Here is a 23,671-nt window from a genome sequence, read left to right on the forward strand (position 1 = left end):
CCATTACTGCTGACCTCAAAGCTAATGTGGCTTACACAGCAGATGGCACAACGCCATGCTAATAGGTGTGAGTCTCTCAGGCAGACAGAAAACATTGCAGAGGCTAACTTCTTATCTTTGTTTTACCATGCATAATGCCCCTGATGCCAGAGCTAATGGTTAACAAGCACCCACACAGCTTGTAATCAGAGGTGGAACAAGGGTTTTGAGGCGAGGCCAGGTGAGCTTTACTATCACATCCCTGCCCATTTTTATTCATCAATCCAACTTCAGTGTTACACTCGCACTTGTTGAAGAGGTAAATATGAGCTTGTGGATTAGCAGTGAATCCACTGTTCTCTGCAATACAGATTATGGACAGACTATAAGTGCAGACTCAAAAACGTGTGGAAAAGATCTGGATCTTCTTCTACTGATGAACAGTTAAATCATTTACACAGGTTTCAACTGAAAAGCTGCTTATTCCCTTTGAATAAGGCAAGGTCACGTGTTGCCAGACTGCAGTGCACGAACCAGCCACTCAAACTGTGTATGCAAATACTGCAGGAGGCCATTTTCTCCACCAATGGACTTTACATAAAAATGGACATAGAGTGCACCCAACAACACGACACCACGACACCACGTCACCGTTGCTTTAGCAAAGCTTGGTCAATAGTGACTCTTGCTTAAAGGATCGGGCACAAAAGACACGAAAACAGCCATCGGCACAGAGCGTCAACCACACCTGCCATTAAACATGAAAGCAAAGTGCAGCCATAATACTACAGTTGACACACATCGGCACCTTATTGAAAAGCCAGAGTGTAGCAGCATTATCTAAGAAAACTATAATTATCCTCAGCCTTTGAGTTGCTTTGCTCATAATTATCCTCACTCGCACACTAAAGCACCAAAAAGGCTAATTTGCCGTGAGATGCTCACTCTCAGAACGGTTGTGTCATCAGTGACAGAAATGGAAAACATTAATTTCCTCCATTTGCTCTTTAACAGTTCAGTCTTTCATGATAGCATTGCTCTTATTTGAATTGATTTACAGTGTCTATAATAGTGACAATGCTGCTTCCAATTAAAGTCACCAAAACACAGTCAGCACATCTCCATCTATGGGACTGATAGTTGTATTGCATTGCTGGAAGGACTGGTCTAAGGTTTAGTCCTGAATGAAAGTGAGCAGCTCTGGTCCTTTATTATGATTCCCACATGGCCGCAGGGAGGCTCAACACTTAGCAACATCTGGTTACTGCTGAGTTGAAGGCAAACGAGCTGCAGACTGGACGTTGAAGTGGCGTGTGGTGAAAGCTGTCCCAGATGAGCAGAGGTCTTTTCAGCACTATCTGTAGCTGCGTGTAGCTCCATCTGTCCAGCTCAGCTCCATTCCCCACTTTAGTTGAGTCATCTCACACTAATGCTGCAGTTGGCTACTTCTTTATCTCTTCTAAGTTTGTGGCCCTTTTCCTTTTCTCTTTGTTCATTGTCTTTGCAGATTTGTCTTTGTCCGTCTCTTGTCATGTGACCCACATTCTTCCCATCGCGATTATTATTTTCTCATTTTCTTCTAGCCTTGTGTCCTCTTTCTGCTTACATCCTTGCCCTCTTTCCTCTTTGTTTTCTTCTACCTATCATTCTTTCTTCCATTGCTCTATTTTACTCATTTGACTGAAAAGAGATTGAGTCTTTATCCATCCTTGCTTCCTTATTCCCTACAAAAGCACATTTTGCTGGTAGTGCACACTGTAAGCTGCATTTAAAAACCCATATAGAATCTTTACCACCATAACACACTTACATTAGCTCCGCGATAACTTTATGGTGCTATAAAATAAGGATTGGTAATACAGCATGATAAAGGCAGAGGGTCTTTCACGCCTTCAGCAGTGCTGAGCAAGGTCTTTTACCTGGAACATGGGGATCGTTGCGCGCGCGCGCGCGTGTGTGTGTGTGTGTGTGTGTGTGTGTGTGTGTGTGTGTGTGTGTGTGTGTGTGTGTGTGTGTGTGTGTGTGTGTGTGTGTGTGTGTGTGTGTGTGTGTGTGTGTGTGTGTGTAGACAGTAGCTCGCAGATTCATCCCTGACCCCCTGTTGTGCAGCCTCTTAAAAAAGCTTGCCTCACAATATGCTTCATGTGTAGATTTTTGTTTCAAGTGAAGCAGTGCAGTGAGGGAAAACAAGTGAACATAAGTGGCAGAGCAGATGAAAGCTGCACGATCTATGTCATTTTTTAGATTCCACAGATTCAGTTTTTAACGATTAGTTAAAGTTGTTGACAAAAATCTATGACAAAATGAGTTACTGACAAACTTCATTGTCAGTTGCACCTTCACACGCCTTTTTATGCTGTGGAGCTGAGCATAGTTTTTATTACAGAGTGAATGATCTCTCTTTCTACTGCTCTCTGCTGAGACTCAGATCTCTGTTAGCTCAGCAAACTCCACCAATAACCATATGCCACTTTTTAGTGGGTGCGTGGATTTAAACACTTCCTCCCTCTAACACTAGTTTTGTCAGTGTCGTCCAATGTAAAAGAAAATAATGTAACATAACTGTTGTCTTCGTCTGATGAGTTGTAGATGTTATTTGCAGGCACGAAGTGAATAAACTATATCATTATTTTAGGTTTTTAATAGCCTATTCTATGAGTTCATTTTCCAAGCTCAGCTTGGTTTGGCTCATCCTGACGCTCTACTTTCTCATTCCCACTCAAAATGATCCTCCTCTATAATTCATAATGCTTCTTATAAAGAGTTTAAAGCTGACGCTCTAGTATTTCATATATTACTCATTAAAAACTGTACATATTTCCATATTTATCTTCTTTTTCTTAATGTAACTACTGTTGCATCCGGTGCTCGTCTTGTGTAACACAGTCATCCTGCATTGAACCTTGACTTTTCTCCAGTTCCATGATGTTTAGATGTCTAAGCTTTCTTTTTCATGAATTCATGAACAAATTGTGGCTTCAGCATTTCATCTGTCGAGTGTGAACAGAGAACAGCGTTTTGCAAGGGATGACACAGTGAGCGCATTGAAAGACATTGAAATTGATCTTTTATTTCCATTTCCTACTTTAAAATGAAACGCTGTTATTCTTCAAACTGAGAAAAAAACCCACTCTTAAAGTGAACTAAACCCTCAGGAGAAGCGATCTAAGGTTTTTGCTGTGCATTTAGAAAAAGGTTGGCTTTAAACCATGAGGAGGTTGGTTCCTTTATACATGCCATTATCATGTAAAAAGTATGAGAACGCTTCTTTCTCTGCACAAACTGTATGTTAAACAACCTTTTGAATATCATTCTCTTAATTGCTGCCTCTACATGTGAATACGAGCACCTATTTCTACTTTGTGTATGTTTTTCTGGACGCTGACGTCCGTGCAGGCGCTGAGTTAAACGATCTTCATCGACACGTCTGTGAATGTCCAGTAAAACCGGTGAGGTGTAAAGAGCCAGAGATTGCTGTGACAGGTCACGTGTAAAAGGTCGGCACATTATTCCATCAGCATCAGCCTTCCCTTGACCTGACTCTGATATAAGGAGTTAACAGCCGAGACTTAGGCGAGAGCTCTGCCAATGACTCCATTTAGTCCCTTAGAGGTTCCATTTAAGAAGGAAAGAAAGGAGATTTCAGAATCTTCACAGGATGAAGAAATAAAACAGGTCTGAGGTGAAGGTGATGAGCTATTCAATTACAAACTCCAAGAAATGAACTGGGCCAGACAATTTCTGCAGCCAACATGCAGCTGCTGATGACATGATTTTAAAACCAGCACCAATGTCATTTATTCATCGTCTACAACATTATCCTCCACATGAAGGTCGCGGTGCTGCTGGTGCCAATCCCTGATCATCCCAGCAGCTCATTTTTCTGTATTTTGGTCTAATTGTGTTTGTCGTATTTGAACCTCATGATATGATTCGTTTACAACAAGCTGCTCTGCTAGACACTCAACTGTATTCTACAATCTATTCAAGTTTATAAGATTTAAATACGTTTCTGTGATTGTTCATTTTGTTTAAGCCCTTTATTTGATCAAATATCAAAGTAATGAGTCTCAAGCTGAGTCTGTCAAACTGTTCTTGCCACAGCTTGATAAGATTCTTAATTTTTCATGATGTAATTAACAAAAAAATGAAGCGGCTGTGATCTGAAAATTGCACTTTGTCAAGTTGATTAAAAATAATGCCTCATACTTTTCACCCTTTTCGATAGTAATAACAATTAAATATTCATTCATTTAATCAAAGGAGATGGATGATTTCAGAGCTGGAGTGCTGTGCAGGGGTTTACTCTTGTGACTGACTGAGCAACAGACTTGCCTCTGGAATAGAAATGTAATCCTCACGCTGGAGGACTGGCATTCAAACACCGGAACTGTGCTTCTGCTCGGCTCAAGTGTCCTCGACAAACACTGACACTGAATCCCTGTCCTCTCCAAGAGAGCTTTTCTGCAGCTGACCCTGACCTCCCTGAGGATGGAGCTGTGGGTGGGGCAACAGTTATACTCCAGACATGCAGCATGTATGAGAGTATATTATCCATGGGATTACCAGGACGGTGGAGAAAGGGAGAAAATGTCTGTCAATAACGGCCGTTTGCACGCAACAACCAAGGCATGGATGTGGCATTCTGGTTTGAAAAGTACGAGGTATCCACCACGTGTCAGTGGAAGTCTCACACGCTTTATAGCGTCAGTAAATATTGGTATTCAGGAGTTCATGGTTTCAATTGCTAGTTTCAGGAGCACACATTTGCACAAACTGCAAATAATTCTGCAAGTGGAAGACTCAATCAATTTCTTACATACAGTATATATATATTATGCAGAGCAGGAGGCAAGTATAGAGCATAAATGTCAAGGTGTGGAAACTCGTGTCGCTCTCACTGGATGTGAGAAGTAAGTGATGGCTGTGAATAAGTGCACTTTTCCTGTCTATCACTCTTTTCTCTCCACTCTCCTCCTAATGCCTCTGTCTTTCCCCGACATTTTACGCTCTTCTTCTTCCTTTATCTCTCTCTTCCCTCCATTCTCTCCACCTCCCTCTGTCTCTCGTCCTTTTCTTCTCCGTGTTGTGGGTGATGGAACAAAAAAAAAAGCACAATCAATGTGTTGGCTGCTTTGTGCCAGCTGAGGTGTTGAATGGAAATCAATCAGCTATCTAAAGACAAGAGAGCTGCAAAATAACACTCACATAAACACACCTCAAGACTTCACCACTTAATACTGGGGAAAAAACAGATGAGGGAGAGGGGAGGCTGAAAAAAACGACAGGAAGAAAGAAAAACGCTGATTGATGTGACAGGGAGAGGACTCGTCGGGGAGAGTGGTGAAAGCCTCTCTAATCAATTCTGCTCTGTGCCCACACAGGAAGCTGTTTGTTTTTGTGGCTGAAATGTTCTTTAACCTAATACTGTCAACAAGTGTTTTCAAGTGTTGGGCTGAAAGTATAAATGGGACGGAAGATGAAACTCCTACAAATACACCGAGGCTTTAGTGTGGTTTGAAATAACAACGTAATAACACGGATGTGATCTTTGATGTTATCTCTTCAGAAGAGAAAGACGGCTGTAAATCCAGTGGGCGCCGTCTCGCTGTGATGCTTTCTCTGAATGGGGTTAAGTACTGATGAATTAAACACAGAGATTAGGAATAACATGAGATGCTGATAATGCCAGTCAGAGTCACAGAGAGATCAGAAATGTACACAGTCTTAACAGATGAATTTGATAAGGGGAAATGTCATCGCTGTGTCCCAGCTGTCTGCCAGCACTATACAGCCATGATGCTTACTCATGGAAGTATGAATGGGGATTAGCAATAATAATAATAAAGGCAGATTTCCCTACGAAGGCTCTGTGTGTTTGCTTATTCCCTCATTCCACAGCAGTAAATATTGAACTCAAATAACAATCATCCCGAGCAAGATCAATCTAATCCCCGTTATCTCGAGTAAATGGCAAAAGTCAAGAAACAAATCTAGCAGAGCTCTCTCCCTGTCAACACCATTGTGGTGAGTCAGCAGGTGAGGGGTTTTTTTCATGATCAACTTCCTCACATCCTTCCTGTCTTTGGTTTTCATCCCCGTGGCGTCTTCATCGATATTCAGGTGATATCACGTGATCAGTTTATTGTAAAAACAACACGTGTGTCATGTTATCATGTGATAGATCCCGGACCTGTTGACAGATGTTGATCAGCTGCTGCCTCCATCAGTAACTCAGCAGTAGCAGTGGACCATGAGAGAGCAGTTTACTACAGTTGGCTACAAAAGGCTGTCTAACAGCGAGATGAAGTGACGGCCATATTGTATTGTTTTGTTTTATTTAAAGGAGCAGAGCATCGTAGCATCCTACTAATGTTGCCCTGTGCCCTTGTCGTGCCTTTATAAGGCCTGTGGATTACTCTTGTAACACCTAGTGTTTCAGTCGCACTCTATTAGAGCTCTTCAAGCACCGGTGTTTGCCTTACACTCTTAGTTCTCTCCAGTTTCATCTGGGTCCCGTTTCAATTTCCTGTGATCACATTTTCCAAGCACATCATTAAAGTGACATCTAATCAACGGTAATCTCATCCGTGCAGCTCAGCTCGGTCTTGGGTAACTGTGACGTAGCGATGCTGTCAGTCTTACCTGTACACCAGTGAGTCGTCTTGGCTCCCGTTGTACTGTATCTGGAACATCCTAATTCCTGGAATATTCCTCTGGAAGTTGAACTTTATCAATGCGGTGGATGACGTGGCCTCGGCCGTCACCACCCTTTTATCCACCCCGCCTTTGACGTCACCCGTCACGTTGCTCCCGTTGGCTTTGGTTGACGTGGAAATGTCCGACGATCCCGGGTCAGGTTCCTGGATATTGTTAGTGTTGTTGGAGATGTGAGGGAGTTTTATAATAACCAGCTCTACTGTCTGGTGGGCTTCACCGGCGGGGTTGGAGGAGATACAGGTGAAGGAGCCGGTGTCTTTCACAGTACTAATGAGGATGTCCAGGGTCCCATTGGAGTAGACCAACGTTCTGGAAGAGTTCGACACCAGTTTGCCCTCCGGAGAGATCCAGTGGATGGCTGGCTCTGGGTCACCTCTGGCCTTACACCTTCAAATGATGAAAAGCAGCAGAGTGGAACTTATTATTAGACAGAATGGGGTCAACGGTGCAGTAAAAGCAGGGCACTGCTTAATGGTGGCTTCTGGAATCTCCACCTTTCATGAAATGACAACAGGGTGCAGGTTATATTTAGATCTGGATATTAACGTTATTATGCTAGTAAGCCATGTTTTACCTGAGCGACTGTTATTAAAAACTAAACGTTAAATATTCACCGTTTAATGATCAAAAGAGAAATGATTTGAGTGACAAATTCAAAACTATGTGTGATGAAGCAAAAGTTGAGAAAGAACTTACAAGTTCTACATGAGTTAAAGAGCATCTCTGTGTATGTGTATTTTAAAGGCACTACCTTTATTTATCAACTGGTGTAAAAAAGGTTGTGCAAACTGTAATCACTATCTACCAAAACAAAACGTACATTAAAGAATCATTGCTGTTGCATTCTTGGCATTTATTTTTTAATTCTATGCATTAAAATAAGGATGCAGCAGTCGATGATAAATGTGAGGTAAGTTGACCCCTGATCGCTTCCACCAACACTAAACTGAGTGTTGGTGGAAGCAGCATCTAACTGATTGTTTTTCTGCCCCCTTAATTTACATATTTAAAGCATACTGGGACATCACTCCATGTTTGCATGTGACCAATATATATGCAAATGAAGTAGTCACCCTCCTCATCATCATCATCATCATCTCAGACCAGTCGTGTGTAATGTCCCTGTTTTGTGTTTTATTGAACGTAGCAGCTTATGAACAGCGCCCAACAACAGACTGTGAAACAGTGTGAGAAAAAAACTGATACCACCAGTAGTTGGAAGTAAAAGATACATGACTATGTGTAAATGTTAGTGTTTAAAGAAGCTGCCACGTTGTTACTTCCTCGCTGCATCTTCAGACTCTCATTAAAGACTCACTTACATTGTAGGTGAATCTCACAGGCAGCTCGCTTTTTAGTGAGACTTCATATTCATATATATACAGTATAAGACTTTTTATTTAGATACAATATTACCTCAAAGACTTGCTCCCTGAGCTGAATTTGATCCATTCATATTTTTAGTCTTTTTTCATTCCCCTTTGTACTTTTGCTCGACTTTGTACTATTAGTGAAACTGTAATATTCGCTTTGTTCTCAGTGTTCCAGGGATTCTGCAGAGTTAAAAAATAACAGTGTTGCACTTGGAAGAGCTAATGCTTCTCTCTGTGTTTAAAGTGAGGATGAATGTCTACATTAAGAAAAGAATTGTATCAAATCATAGAAAATACAGAATAAAATAATCATGGACCTGTGACCTGTCCAGGGTGTACCCCGCCTTTCTGCCAGGATAGCCTGTTCACACTGTTTTCATGTATTTGATGAGAAAAACTGATGCTGATACCTCAGTGCAACTCGCTGCCCTTCGAGCACCCTCATCTCATGGGAGTATCTGGTGATGAGTGGGGGCTCACACAGGAACTCCTCCTCAGGGACGGACCAGAAGTAGCGTCCAGAGAGGTGCTGGGGTGAGGCGCACGTCTCCAGGTCGTCCTCCCTGTTCAACCGTCTCAGCCACAGTAACTCACAGTTACAGTGGAGCGGGTTCCCACCGAACGACAGTGCGAAGGAAGTGGACGTCATGAGCCCAGACGTAGCCAGGACCTGTTCATGAGAAAAACAAAAGTGCATGTTTTTCTCATAAAAATCTCTGCTTCAAATGTAGGACGAATGTTTCAATCACCAAATTAAAGCTGGGATAGCTTGTAATCATTTTGGGTAAAGGTTACCTGAGCTCGCTGAAACAGAGGGTCTGGTGGTAGCTTTTGGAGTTTGTTGGAGGTGACATCCAGCCGGTTGAGTTTCTGCAGCAGTGAGAAGGTTCCCTCTGGGATGAAGTCCAGCATGTTGTGGTCTAAACTTAGCGTATGGAGGCTCGTCATTCTCTGTTGGAATGCCAGAGGAAAACAAGGATGAAGGACTGTAAAACTGTAAATGTTTTAATTAACTGATAATGGTGATTGTCACTTGTAGGTGGCTGAAGTTTCCCCTGAACACAGGCTACATTCATACTATTCTATTTTCTTTTTAATAGACACAATTCTGCTCCATCTTCTTTGGCGTGTAGAGCCCCTCAAAATGGAGATGTTTAAAAACTCTCCTGGCTCCATTTGAGTTTAAAAACTCCAGGGCTGCATTTAACAGAGAACATGAAGAAATGATGACGCAGTTACTTTCATTAAATTCCTATTTGGTTCTTATCATTCGTGACTGGACTCAGTCGTGAATACAAAGCTCCAGAAACACTTCATTTCAATGTCAGTTTCATCTCATTGTTGGTCTCTTCAACAACTGTTGATAATCTGCTTCCTGTTAACACCGTGTACAGATAGTAAATGTTTTAGTATGGTTGTAACCTGGGTGAAGCCAGCTGAATGTACTGTTAGCTATCAGTACTTACATGTACCAGGCTTCTCTAGTTCACCACGGGTCCTGGATCCAACCGGATCACAGCACAGGCCACGATGTGGTTCAATAACTGCAGGAACTAATGCAGCAGCAAGAGTGCTACTGCGGCTGAGTCTGTTGAAGCTCTGAGAATACTTCAGAGGAGGTGACATTTGAATCACATAAAAACTGCTTGTTGACTCGCAAAAAGCACCAATAAAGTTTTAACTATCAGCAATAAAAATGCATAGAAATTAAAAAATCTCAAGTGAGACAATCAATGGAAACTGCATATAAGCTTATTGAGTTGTCTCCTAATGGCCTCTGTTCTGTCCAGAAGCCCCTAAGCTCTTTTTTTTTTTATTTCAAAGAAAAGGCCAAAGAGGTTTTATAGGCGTTTTATTGACACTGGCTGGTTTTAAAGGCCTCCAGACAAACAGCTTTGAAAGTTTGCTGCAGTTTAAAGAAATCCTGACCTGAATGGCCTCCCATGGAATTGAGTCCAGATTATTGTAACTGAGGTCCAATTCTTCCAGCGCCAGCAGGTCATTGAATGCTCCCTGGTGGATCAGCACCAGCTGGTTGTTGTTGAGAATCAAGTGGTGAAGCTTTGACATCCCGCTGAACGTATCGTTCCCTATCCTCGTCAGCCGGTTACTGTGAGAGAGCAACAAACCTGCTCTTTAGAAACATGGAAGTCTTTGCTGCTATGGAGATAAACAGATAAGTAACAGTCTGTGTTACCTGTTGAGGTGTAGGGCTCTGAGGTTTTCCAGATCAGTAAAGGCATGAGGTGTAATGAAGGAGATGGTGTTTCTGGATAATGTTAGGTCCACCAGCCGTGTCATGTTTGCAAAATCTTTCCTCTTCACACTGTGAAAATGGACAAGCACAAAGCAAAGTTCCATTAGAGAAGAGACAGACATTCTCTGGTGCATATCGTTGTCTATGATTGTCCCACCGCTGTTTTGAGCATCTTTTGAGTAACACCCAGAATCCCAGAGAGAGAGGGAGTTTGGATAAGCAAAGCTGTCAATCTCAGGATGAAAACGTGTCAAAATATGACTTCAGAGAACAATGTTGCACATGTGTCGCTCCTTAAATGCTCAGTGGATTTGAAAGAGATCTTTTGTGTGCAAACGTTCAACATTTTCAAGAACAAAAATCATCCTCAAAGGGAATTCCCATATCTTATTCCTTTCATCCTGCGCAGCTCATTCAATATTTGTGAGCGTGAGCAGCTCTCTCTAAAGGCTGCAAAGCAAAGAACAGAGGCACTAAACAGCAACGCCATCAGGAGATAGCCTTCAGCTGCTCTGCCTCCTATGAAGAGACCATGAACTTCACTAGGTCCTTGAAGAATGTGCTCTTTTATTATTTGACACCCAATAAGTTTTATTTTATTCTAGTGCCAGAAGACAATGTGTTTGACAAGCACAACTCCAGGCTCATGAGTCTGTGCTTCCAGTTTTGAGGAAAATTAGTTACAAGTCTGATGGTCCATTTTCATAATTTGTTTCTCAACAGAAGTTAATGACATTTTCAATTTATGCTCTTCAATCATCGCCATGCCAACCACACTCACACTATCCTCCAGTGGGCCTTGTATCATCCTAATCAGTTTATCAGTATTTCAACTGGATTATTTCTCTCTGCTTTTCTTTGTTTTGATTATGGATGGATTTGACTTTTACTTTTGAAGAATATAGTGCAGACCTTCTGAGAAAAAGAGCATTTTTTATGACATCCATGTTCAGTATATCTGCATGTTGTGCAGGGGAAGTGAGATCATTGACAAGTGTTCACAGAATGCATGTGAATACGTGGTGTGAATTAGATGAGAGATTAGATTAGAGAGTAGCAGCAGTTGTTGACAGTACGTGACTTTTACCTTGTGACAAAGTTGTCAGCCAGCCGCAGCTCCACTGTGTGCCTATCAATGTTCGGTGGTACAAACAGGAGACCTTTCTTGGCGCAGAGGGTTGCCAGGTTGGGCGACAGGATCTGACACACGCAACGCTTTGGGCAAATCTGTGCCCGCACTGCCATGGCAACCGCCAGCATCAAACAGAGCAACAGCCTCTCCATGGTTACCACCCTACCTGGACACACCTGGAAAAACAGGACAGACACAAAAAGAAACCAAATGTTAATGACTTCAATGTTTCCCATATGTCTTTTCATTTAGCATTGATTTTAGAGAAATACAAAAGTGTTTTTAAAATGTGTAATACGGCATCTCCTCAGTTTGTCTGTCAATCGTCTGCTGACTTTCAAAGTTTATGTTCATCCACTGTCTGCCCCTCTCATTACAGGAGCTATACTCAAAGTTTATAAACCTCAAGGATATGACACCGTGTTAGTATGCATCAGGAATCCCTCAAATCTTTATGTGGAGTAATATAACTACTTACATTATATTACACACTTATTACACTTGGCAACTTGCAGTGAATCTGATTAGAAAACATTATATGAGTGAGCCCACAGGTCACACCAGCAACTTTCAAGTGTCACTAATGAAACCATCGGAGATTATTAGACTTATTAGACATTGCCCATCAGCATCCACAAGCATGCACACACAACTACATTCACCATTAGTAAGCAGTGCTTGTAGATAATTAGGAGAGAGAGAGAGAAGATGATACAGGGGGTGTGGAAATGCTCGTTAATGACAACCGTGATTGAGGTTTGAAGGACGTTGGAGAATCGGTTTTAAAGGGATCTCTCTCTCTCTCTCTCTCTCTCTCTCTCACTCTCTCTCTCTCTCTCTCTCTCTCTCTCCCTCCCTCCCTCTCACACACACACAGAGGTTTGTGCAGCTATTCTTCTCGGGATACTGCACTGACTTCATTCATTCTGAAAGCCTAAACAAGATCCCGTAGCCAAAAACAAACAAAAAAAAAGGTTCCACCTCATTAGGATCCTGAAGAGGTGACACACACACACACACACACACACACACACACAGTGAGAACATGAGAGTTTAACCCCAGGGAACTTTCCTTCCTCTCTCTGCATCACATAAAAAGACGAGCTGCAGAGGACAGTGAAAAGAGCTGCATTAGCATTTTTAGTCAAATGAAAAGTTGATTATTAGTGAATGAACTAACAACTGCCTCTGCTGAGAGGTCTCTCTCTCTGCTACCCCGTCACTTTCACGACCTGTTAACTCTGAGTTCAGGTTGTCCCGTACACGACTTTTCATGTTGTTCCACTTTTAAAGAATGTCCTTCCTGTCCTGGTCCTCCAGTAAAAGTTGATGCATGTCTGTCTGATGCCGACACATTGACTGTTTCTGTCCATCTTTTACTTTTATTCTCTTTTGTTCCAATTTCTACTTTGTATTTTCCCCAAATAGACTAGTTACAATGTTATAATGACACCAATATGATCACATGTGCTGTAAATACCAGTCCCCTGTCCTGTCTGTGGGTCATTTTGTTTTTTATTGACAAATGTGTAGTTTAACACTGGAATGTATTTATTATGTATGTGTGCCGAGTTACATGATCACAATCAATGAATCAATGAATCCAAACTGGAAACACACTGTCATACCATTACCACAACCAAAAAAAAAAAGAATCTGCACCCCCGCCACCCTGATTTGGTGTCAGATGACTGTGCAGTGCATCATGGGACAGTTACAATTACTGCCACAAAGACAATCAAAGAAAAGTGTTCTGAAATCAATTCAGTGTCAGTTTCAGTCATGGACACTGCTGATACATATGCACATGTGCCACATGAACCATTCTCCTCCCTCTGTCTGTGCACTGTGTAATTACAAGGCTGAAATCTTCCGTCGAAGGCCATACAAGCCCTGTTTTTATTTGCAAATAAAGAGGAGCAGAAAGACGCTGCAGCACCAGATGACTCACACACACACACACACGCACACACACACACACGTGTGCTACATGGAAAGAAAAGAAAAGGAAGAAGAGGGAGAGAGTGTTTGTGACCCTTATGACATGAAAGCAGATATCGGCTCATTAATCAGCCTGTGAAATGACTGTAATGAGAGTGAACGAGTGAGAGAGACAGAAATGGGAAAGGAGACGGCGGAGAATTATCAGAGAGGGAGAAGGAGGAATCAGAGAGGGAGCTAATTAAAACGAGTGCTGAGGTGTGAATGGAAAAAGGAGGGAGATGGATGAATTTCATTTAACCAGAGGAGACGGGGTCGGACAGATGATGACACCGTCGCGCTGTCACACTTATACTTCACACTAAAACTGCATTTAATGTTCATTATGTCAGAGAATATGTTTGTCCTTGAAATTTGCACGACAACTAAAATAGATTACTTTTACAAGTAGTTACAAGTCATTGACATGGAATCTTGGGAGGAAGTTACCTGGCCAAAGAAGAGGGAGTTTACAGCGGGATAATGATGGAGAGATGCTCCATCCACGTTCAATACATAGACTTTATGCACTTTGTTCTTTATGTTGCTCTTTTAACTTTTCATGGACGTTTTGTTTTCTTCAGTTAGACAGATATCGTGATGTATCTCTGTATGATTGCAATATAGTGAGTATCACAGAATCATAGTATCGTGATATTACTGGTATCGTGGACCATGTATCACGTATCATATCGCGATGTACAGCAGCTCTCCTGAATCACTGAACATGCATGGCCTTTCATCCTCGTCATCCTCTTCCTCACAAACATCACGCCGCAGATTTAGACCCCGGTGGTGGCAAAGAGACCTCCTTTACTTTGTCATCAAGCCATTCAATGCTATTGGCTCCTATGAATCAATCTGGCAGTCAATGCCAATCAATATGGCGACGAGATCCTCCCTCGTTTGCTACAGAATGTTGAATCAATCAAAGGGATTATGGGTAAGGACGACACATTGAAGCTCTGTTTTGTGTCAAATAAGATTGAGCCAGCTTTATCCGTGTCTTTGAAAGCCTTCCACGCTGACACCACAGTTCCCTGCACGTTCTCATCACCACAGCTCGCTCAGCGATGAACTGCTAACTGGCTTCTTGGGCAGCTCCAATGGATTCACCACACACACCACACACTGAAACTGATGTGAGGCTGCATTCAAATCTCAAGGTGGATAACCAGTGGAACGACGTGGCAGTTAAGAAGAGAGCGCTTGGATTAGCTTTTGCATTCAAGGCCTTTTGAAGCTGCCAAGAAGCCGTGCTTGAAGATATTGTTGCTGCCAATTAGCCTTTTCACACTTAATACACATCCAGTTACCCAGTGATATATGTTAGGGCTGATGTGTTTGACTGCAAACCACACAGTGAAGTATTAAGAGCAAGCAGAAAGAGTTTTCTATCGTCTTTGTGTGGGCAATGCACTTAATCCAATAACCTCTGTTGTTCTGTCATTGGCTTAGCTTTGCTTTCATGTTTAAACAGATTTAAATTCACGTTGGTTTAAATACCATCATCTGTTCATGCACATTGCTGTGTTTAGTAAAAAATAAATCAGCAGATGTTATGAGAGTGATTTATCATGTACAGTGTGATATTATAAAAGGTACACTCTAATACATGTGCCAAACCAAACTGTATTCATAATAACGGAAATGAAAATGTTAGTCATGATAAACTTTGACTAGATCTGAATGTGGTTGGCGTTCCCCCCGGTCAGTAATGAGCGCTGGAAATCACAGGATACGTGACGAGTGTCCAGTTTGCCTAATCTACAGTGATTCTGTGATAATCAATATATCGCAAGACAATCATACAGCGATACATCGCGATATCTGAACTGAACTGAAGAAAACAAAACGTCCGGACTTCTCGATTTATTCACAGCATCGACAACAAAGTGCATAAAGTCTATGTGTTGGATGTCATCGATATTTGACTCATATTGTGGTTTTTACTCTCGTGGCTCTCTGCAGGGGAGTGTCAAGGTGTTTCCATCATGGTATGATTCTATTTGGTACAGTACAGGCTTGCGTTTCGAGAAGCTTTGTATGAGAATAGACGGCAGAGACGGAGTCACAAGGGAAGGACATTGTTCAGTAAGCTGACTGTTGTGGGTGGAGCCTCTCCAGTACTGTACCATTTTACTCTGGTAATGGGAAAGGTGCCAAGGAACTGAACGGAAACACAAGAGTTTGTCTCGGAGCAAAATACAACTAAATCCTTGCTGGATAATATTCAATAATTGCATTAGATTTCATAACAGTATGTCTTTCTGTCACACATCATTGCTTTCTATATATTATAATTGTAGTGCAACTACAAAAGCTCATGCATAATTCTCCTTTGTTTATTAAATTCCTGCTTGTTGCTGGTATAGTTATACGAGTTCATTTTAAAGCATGTCTCAGTCTTTTCATTTGACATGGTGCATTTTCTCCGTCTGTTTCATTAAGATCATTTTTCATAATGATTTTTGAATATATTCTCACGATTGTGACTGCATAGATTTAAATTCATGCATGTTATTTTATTTGTCCTTTTTAAATAAAAACAAGGATTATATGGCAGTAGAATATTTACAGGATTTGATTTCAATAACCATGTTTGAGTCTTTAATAATAAAGAATAAAAACTAAAACTAATATTGTGGTTCAAACAAAACAACACTTGCTTTGGTGAATTTGTTTTCTGAAGAGTTGAAGTTCAGAGTTCATTCAGCACAAGATTTATTTCATAGCCTTGAGCAAAAATCACAGTTCATTCAGTTTATTTTGTCCTTTTTTACTTCTTTTACCATCAGTTATAAAAATGACTAGCAAATATTTCTGAATATATTCAAAAATAATTGTATACAATCATAAAAACTGTGAATCAATTCTGAAATAAACAAACTCAACTACTGAAGAGATTCTTTGATTTAATGAAATTCAGCTTTTATGTTTATGTAAAGGTATCCCTGTAGAGCAGCGTTTACGTGAGTTATGTGATTTGAATGTTGTTGAAATGCGTGTTAGCGCCATCATTTCCAACCAAAAGTGTCACTTGTATTGAAAAACGCTTGCTCTATCATGTAAATGTTGTACTTTAACAACAAAATACAACAGCAACATATAAATCCTGGTGACTTGGACGGACATTCTATTAAATCATGTTTTGTAAACCTGGAGCATAACATGGACTTCATAGGCTGTTACTCTTGGAAAACCTTTTAGCGGCTGTTTATTTTCAGTTTCTCAAATGAATTAATAGTTTATATGCTCCCAGGTATGTTGGTTGTTTGTACCAGCGTCTAATGCATAACGAAAAAGCACCAATGCCCTGGGCCACTTAACAAATCCGCTGCCTTCCTGTTCTCCTGTTCTTCCACTCTTTGGCCTTGTTTTTCTGTGTCCAGTCGAGCAAACCTCATGCATAAGCTAATGGCTTTACCCATTCAAACAGCGGGGGTCAGCAGCTGCCTAAATAGATCACAATTACTCTTTATTCAATTAGTTCACTTTGAGACCACTGCACTGAGGAGCCACACACTCGTCATGGACACAGGCAAAAGCCACAGAGTAAACACATGTGCAAGCTCCCACTAATGCAAACACACACACACACGGAGAAATGAAACCTGGAAAACACAAAGACTTGACTCTCATCTACATCGCTGCTTTGCATTTATATCAAACTCCTAATGTATTCTCTGTGTGTAGGAATGATAATAATAATGTTATTTGCATTGCACATTTCAAGCGCTGACCAGATAAAAAGGAATACAAAATAAAGTCAACCTGCATAATTTCTCTGGGAAACCAAAGGGAACATGGGAGCACATAACGAGGTACTAAGCCTGTGAGTGCTAGGGATTTGAACTGGCAACCTTTACTACACTGCTCCAACAACCCTGTGCACAAATGTGCAATTTACTGAAGAAGAATAAAAACAACCCTCTACAGTCACTCTCTTTCTCAGTGTGTGTGTGAGACTGTGGAGCAGTGGGGGAGAGAAAGCAGGTCTCTCATGACCTCAGTGTTCTGGTCCTTACTCAGAAGTCCACAGGGGGTGATAGACGTACTCCACTGGAGCTTTAAGTGTAGGCCATTTGATAAAAGTGTGTTTTTAGAAGGTATTTAAACGGTTAGACTTGGTTTTCAGTCTGGTCGCTGGAACAGCCAAAAGGTCTCTTACACTGACCTGTGCTGGATAATCACCATTCACCTCAGTAGATGTTTGGGTTCAATAGTCAATTACAATTCCTGCACTTTACTCACACTGAGCTGGGGGTCATTGAGCACACCTGTGTTCACCTGCCTCCCACTCTCCATCACTAACTCCTTAACTTGTTATGACTCAAATGGATGAAATCAATCCAATCAAAGGCAGATAAAGACAGACTGAATACAAGAGCTGCCAGGAATATAAGTTTAAGTCTCTGCCAAGGTCAGTCTGATCTGAGCAGTGGAATGAGACAACGTTTGCATCCAAAACACAAATGCAAATATTGTGACCATATAAACAGTACATTTGGACACTGAAAAACTGAGAGAAGGAAGATGTGTAATAAGAGATGTGACGGTGGTGCTTTAAGTGCCTGATTCATGATGGTGCTGTGTAATATCTGGTCGACAAAACTATTTCCGCACCATTACATCACAGCGCTGTTCACAACACGCCAGAGTGCATCCATCACTGGCTATCAGATGATATCATATTCACAAGACAATTTCAAAGTCGTAATGTTGCTATCACTATCCCTCACCAGGCGCATGAGTGCGTTTATCAGTGACGCTCAAGACTATCTGACGTATTTCTCCGCTCATTGTTTTATGGGAGATCAAGGGCTGTTAGGTGTCATTGAAGTAGATATTCCATCTTTTCTGAGATACAGAGCAGTTCATACTACACATTGTAATCAGCACTAAGGTGCTGGTTTTCCTTGTCAGGGTTGCAAGTGTTTTATCTTGAGCAAACAAATGGTTATTACTGCATGTGACGAGGAGCATGGAGAGGAACAGGAACACTAAAAACAACAACTGAACAATGAGAAGCTCTTTTTGAATTAAATAACAGGTGCGTAACAGTTTCATAGCATTCAAATAGTATGAAATGATCACCATACTACATACATTTACTAAGTTGTTAGTAAACTGCACTGTAAACAGTTAGCAGATTTAAAATGTGTCATTGTTTTCCGCAGCTGCACATGATTACATTTAGCCATCCAAACACAGCTCCGAGCTCCTGCTTATAGATGTACTCTCAGCGAGGTTTCACTGTGATTACACTTCTCTCCTACACCAACACAAACAGCTGTAGGGTTTCAATGACTGCTGCAGAGCAAATAGGTGTGAAAGTGCCTCAAGATGTGTCGCTTGCACGGGGCAACATTGTCTTCCACGAGACGACACTGAACCAGAGCCAGAGCTTTCTTGTTTTTCCAGCCTCACATCTTAACTCATGCTACATCTGCTCCAGATGTTTCCTTCTCCACTCACCACACACCATAAATAGTTTGACCCTGATGTTTTTTTACTCCATTATCCAAACTACCACAGCCCAGAGATGCATTCATATGCCAGACACATAACCATGAGATACTGTTTACTCTACTACTTTATGCATACACGGAGCATCTAATAAAGTGTCAGGAGTGGCACCTGGTGTAGCCCATCTGCTTCAAGGATCAGCATATTGTGCCCTCAGAGATGCTTGTGTATATAGTACCTTGGTTGTAACGTGTGGTTATTTCAAACCAGCCTGCCCATTCTCCTCTGACATGGAGTGGATGTTTTCTACTTTTTACCCTAGAGATGGTTGTTGGTGTGGGGGATTCCCTGCACATCAGCTGTTGGCTATGGCAATTTCAAAGTCATTCAATCACCTGTCTTCCCTATTAACACATGAATGCATTCTTTCAGTTTTTAGAATGAAGCTCAGGACGTGGGACAGCAGTAGCAGGTGATTTGAATGGAAGTCAGTGAGGAGTTAATGTCTCATTCACTGCTTTTAGATCTTTTTCAAAAGAACATGGCGTCAGTTTTATAAATTATATATATATAAATACAAAGCAGATCACATGTGACTGACATTTGGTTACTGACAATGGTTAAGCAGTGATTCTCGTCCGTAGGGTGTTCTGCAGTCAGAGGATGATGATCCATGTTCATATCTAGTCTCACGTCTACATGACTAAATGCCCAGAGTGATTGGATGGTTAGATATTTATGTTACTTTGCAGTTGAACAGGTGTAAAGTTATTGGTTATTGGTGCGCGTATGTTAAATGAATGTAGTAAAACGTGAACAATAACAAAGCAAGTGAAGGGTTAGGGTTTAAGTATTACAGTGTTCACAATTCCTTTTCATATTCTGCTTCAAACACTCAGGCTGGGGCCCCTTTGAGACTGAATCTGACAAATTGTCTGTTCACAGCAAGTAAACACCCATGTTTATTGACACATTCACACCCTCACAACATCTCTGAGGAGACTTTCACTTCAGTAGTATATGAATAGTAATATTGGACAGATATGGAAAGGAAAACCTCCCTTTGTTGTGTAGATTTGCTCCATGATTATTCTATAATTACAAACTCTGATCAAGGTTGTAAAGGTCATCAATACTAGGTATTATATTACGTATACATTAATTACTTACTTATGTATACATAGATTTGTTCTCTCTCTCCACTGTGGTCAGATAGATTTCTACTGTAGTAATTGTCAGGTTTCTGTGTATATCAACAGATCTTAGCCTTACTCTGTTTGATGCCTCAATGCAAGAGTACAACAGTATAGAATAGTTGATAATCAGACTGAAGACCCCACACAAAACTACTGAAGTTATGGAAATGAGATTTAAGAAAATTAATGAAAATGTAACGAGTTACAAGATGGCTCAACTGAGGTGACTAAAAATAGAACCAGAAAATAAAAGTCCACACACACACACACACACACACACACACACGCACACAAGGTATATTTTCATAACGGTCTCTCTGGGGTGGAAAAAAACGTATTAATCATGAAGTGAGAAGGGGCGGATGAATATTTTATTTAAGCTGTCTAAATTGGGTCAGGCTCTTTTATATTAGAATTTATGAGAAGACAGATAGTGACAGTAATGGACTGAAATACAGTAGTGGAGAACAGACAGAGAGAGAATGAGACGATGTTTCCATTCAAGTGTCAAAAAAGCAAACTTTTGAGATGCCTCTATTAGCGGCCCTAGCATAGACTTAGTTTAAACACAAACGACTCGACTTTGAAACATAAAAGAACATCTTTTTCTTCTTCTTCTTCTTCTTCTTCGTCTGTGTTTTAAGGCATGTGACATCTGTACTGTTCCAGAATTCCTTTTCCTTGTATCTTCTTATCCTTCCTTTATCTTCCTGATGTATATATATATGTATGTATAGATGCTACATAGGCCTAAATGGTGCATGGAATTCCTCACTGAGGTGCAGGTTATTTAGATTGATTGTAAATGACTGTTTTTGTTTTACTAAATCATGATATAGTTCTTCTGTGATATAGAATCTTCTGTTTTAGATCATACATGTTACAAAACAACAAAATAATGCAAATGCCACACAGCTAATGTTGCACAGCCAGCATGTCCATTCATCATAAGGGCTGACAATATTAATCCCAAGCTGGTTTGTTCAAGGTTACCATGGTGGCCCCGCCCGTGTTTGCTCACATGTTACAGAAACCAAATAAGACCATCATTTGTCCACTTCAAGCCCATTAAGTAACCACTTAGTACCCAGGTAGCCTTGGAAGGGTACTAATTGGACATGTTAGCACAAATAAAAAACCCTTATTATGTTCAAACCTGCTCTAACCGGTGTCTATCCCCAACAATGAGTAACTTCCTCACAGGTTCACTTCTTCAAACTAATTCAATATTAACAATATCAAGCAATCTAAGCCCATGGCGGCAACTCAGTGCATTTAGACATGTGGACATGGTCAAGATGACCTGCTGAAGTTCTAAGTGAATGAATGTAATTTAAGAGACTTTGAAGCAGACATATGTAGATGACACATCCAGGCAAACTGCTTTGATTATTTCAAATATCTGTTTGATCTACAAGGATTTACTTTGTGCAAGCATCTCGAGGGTTTACAGAGAATGAGAGAGAGAAAATATCCAGTGAGTGGCAGTTTTTTTGGGCAGAAAGGCTTTGTTGGTGCAGGAGGTCAAAGTGGCCAGACTAGTTTGAAATGATAAAAAGGCAGCAGTAACTCCGAATGTCAAACCGTGAAGCAGATGGGCTACAGCAGCAGAGGACTGCAGCAGAATCTTTATTGGGCTCACATAAAGATCCACAATCCAAGTCTCTATGAAAATATCTGCCTGAAGTGCTCGTGTACAACTGTCATCTGAACATTTCCATAAATCTCCATAAAACTATAGTGTGCTTTATGTCGAGAGTTCAGCTCACACACGTTGTAGTCTTGTGTTCTCGAAATACTACGACTACATCTACTGCAACTACTACTTATAATCATCATCATCATCATCATCATCATTGTCATCAACCAGTTTAACTTGCTCCTCCTCATCTGTGATTGGTCAGTTTGGGAAAATTGACACTGCAGCGCTTACAAGTTGCCTCTCTAAATACGACTAAGTGCTCTTGAGAGGACGCTTAATGGACACACAAACATTGACTTTTCACTGAGATGGACCACTTCCTCTGAGCGCTGAAAGCTTTACAGTTTCAGACATCACTTTATATTTGATTCATGCAAATGTATGATCTGAAAATAGTGTAACAGGGAGTAATAAATCTTATTGTTTTTGTGCATGTTAATCAAACATTCACTTACACCTCGCCTCGATCTCTCCTAGTGGCTGTAAGGAGGAAGTGCCTGAGGGAGCATTCACTCGCCTCCACTCTGCAGTCCTGCACGAGTGTGTGGAGGAGCAGCTCACACTGAGGAATCAACCCACAGCGTACATCGATGTTGATATGCATTTGAAATTCATAATCAGTTAGGAATTTGTGTATGTTGGCACGGCTGTGTTCGCCTGGAAGTGTCTCTGCTTTGCCAACAAAGCACATTCCATTTGAATGGATGAAGATAGAGAGCGGGAAGGAGAGAGAGAGAGAGAGAGAGAAAAGTGGGAGGATGACAAACGCTCTCCATCATTATCCTCCAGGCTAGAGGAGGCAGCGTGCTTACATAAGATTACACACACAAACACAGGTTTGGGTGGTTATCCTTGTTAGGACATTGCAGTAAACCGTAGAAAGCCCAACTGCACCTTTAACCATGACAAGATAGGTGTTTATAACAAACACACACAAAACATGGAGACATTTATTTAAAGGTACCACACCAGACTGTGGTCTGTGTATGATACATGGACACAGTGTTCCTGTTTCCTCCTAAAACAAACAGGATGTAAGAATATGGTGAATAGCCGACAATAGGGCGACTCCACTGATGTCAATTTTGTCATTGTTGTGTTTCACTTTAGAAGGAAACAGGGATGTGAGTGGACACCAGTGTGATTGACAGCTCGTATCATCCAATAGGAGCCTGGTTACAGGTGATGCCTGTGATGTCTGTGCTAAATGTCAACATGTGTCGGCTCCATGGTGATTTTGGAGGCTTAAAAATACAGAGATCAGGTTTGCACAGCTGTTCTACTTAGGACGCACACACACACACATGCATCTTGTGTAGATGTATGTGTATGTAGATGTGTAAATGTTGTTAGACTGTGGGGCAAAGCATTGTTAGAGGTCATGGCAAACATATTGGCATTAGCGTGTAATGACACATTGTTACTTGATATGTGGAAGAAAAGAGCCCGAGGGAACGTGGAAGCATAAATCTTTGTCTCCAGCTCTGTGCTGCATTGACAGAGGAGACGCGAGGAGACGCGAGGAGACGCGAGGAGACAGGAGGAGACGCGAGGAGACGCGAGGGAGAGATGCATCGCAGTTGAAATGATAATCATGGAGCAGCCATCTTTCATTTTCTTAACAATTATAAATAAAACAGGAACATTCTCACGGGGAAACCAGAGCGTGGAAAATCTCAGTGAAAAGGATATTTCTTACAGGAGAAGCAAATGACTTCTTCCTCCTCCTCCTCCTCCCTCGCCCACCGCTTTGCCACTCACATCTCGGCTATCGACTTTTTCCGTGTTAGTGCAGAAGCAATCAAAAAGCTAACATGCATACCAGACAATCCCCAACAGCCCCTGTAGTTCTGACTGCTATGT

At 41.2% G+C, this 23,671-nt stretch overlaps 1 protein-coding gene across 1 annotated transcript in view; it reads right to left on the reverse strand.

Moving 5' to 3' along the window:
- The window catches only part of lrfn5a (leucine rich repeat and fibronectin type III domain containing 5a), a 93,974-nt gene that overhangs the window by 12,580 nt on the left and 57,723 nt on the right, over window positions 1-23,671 (reverse strand). Inside the window, exons 3-8 of the mRNA XM_058615751.1 lie at window positions 11,417-11,637; window positions 10,270-10,398; window positions 10,002-10,182; window positions 8,868-9,023; window positions 8,483-8,742; window positions 6,625-7,086 (exon numbers count right to left, since the gene is read on the reverse strand). Coding sequence (XP_058471734.1) covers window positions 6,625-7,086; window positions 8,483-8,742; window positions 8,868-9,023; window positions 10,002-10,182; window positions 10,270-10,398; window positions 11,417-11,613 — 1,385 coding nt within the window. The 5' untranslated portion in view covers window positions 11,614-11,637. The remainder of the gene's footprint in view (window positions 1-6,624; window positions 7,087-8,482; window positions 8,743-8,867; window positions 9,024-10,001; window positions 10,183-10,269; window positions 10,399-11,416; window positions 11,638-23,671) is intronic.

The sequence above is a fragment of the Solea solea genome, chromosome 18 (genome assembly GCF_958295425.1).
Source record: "Solea solea chromosome 18, fSolSol10.1, whole genome shotgun sequence".
NCBI lineage: Eukaryota > Metazoa > Chordata > Actinopteri > Pleuronectiformes > Soleidae > Solea > Solea solea.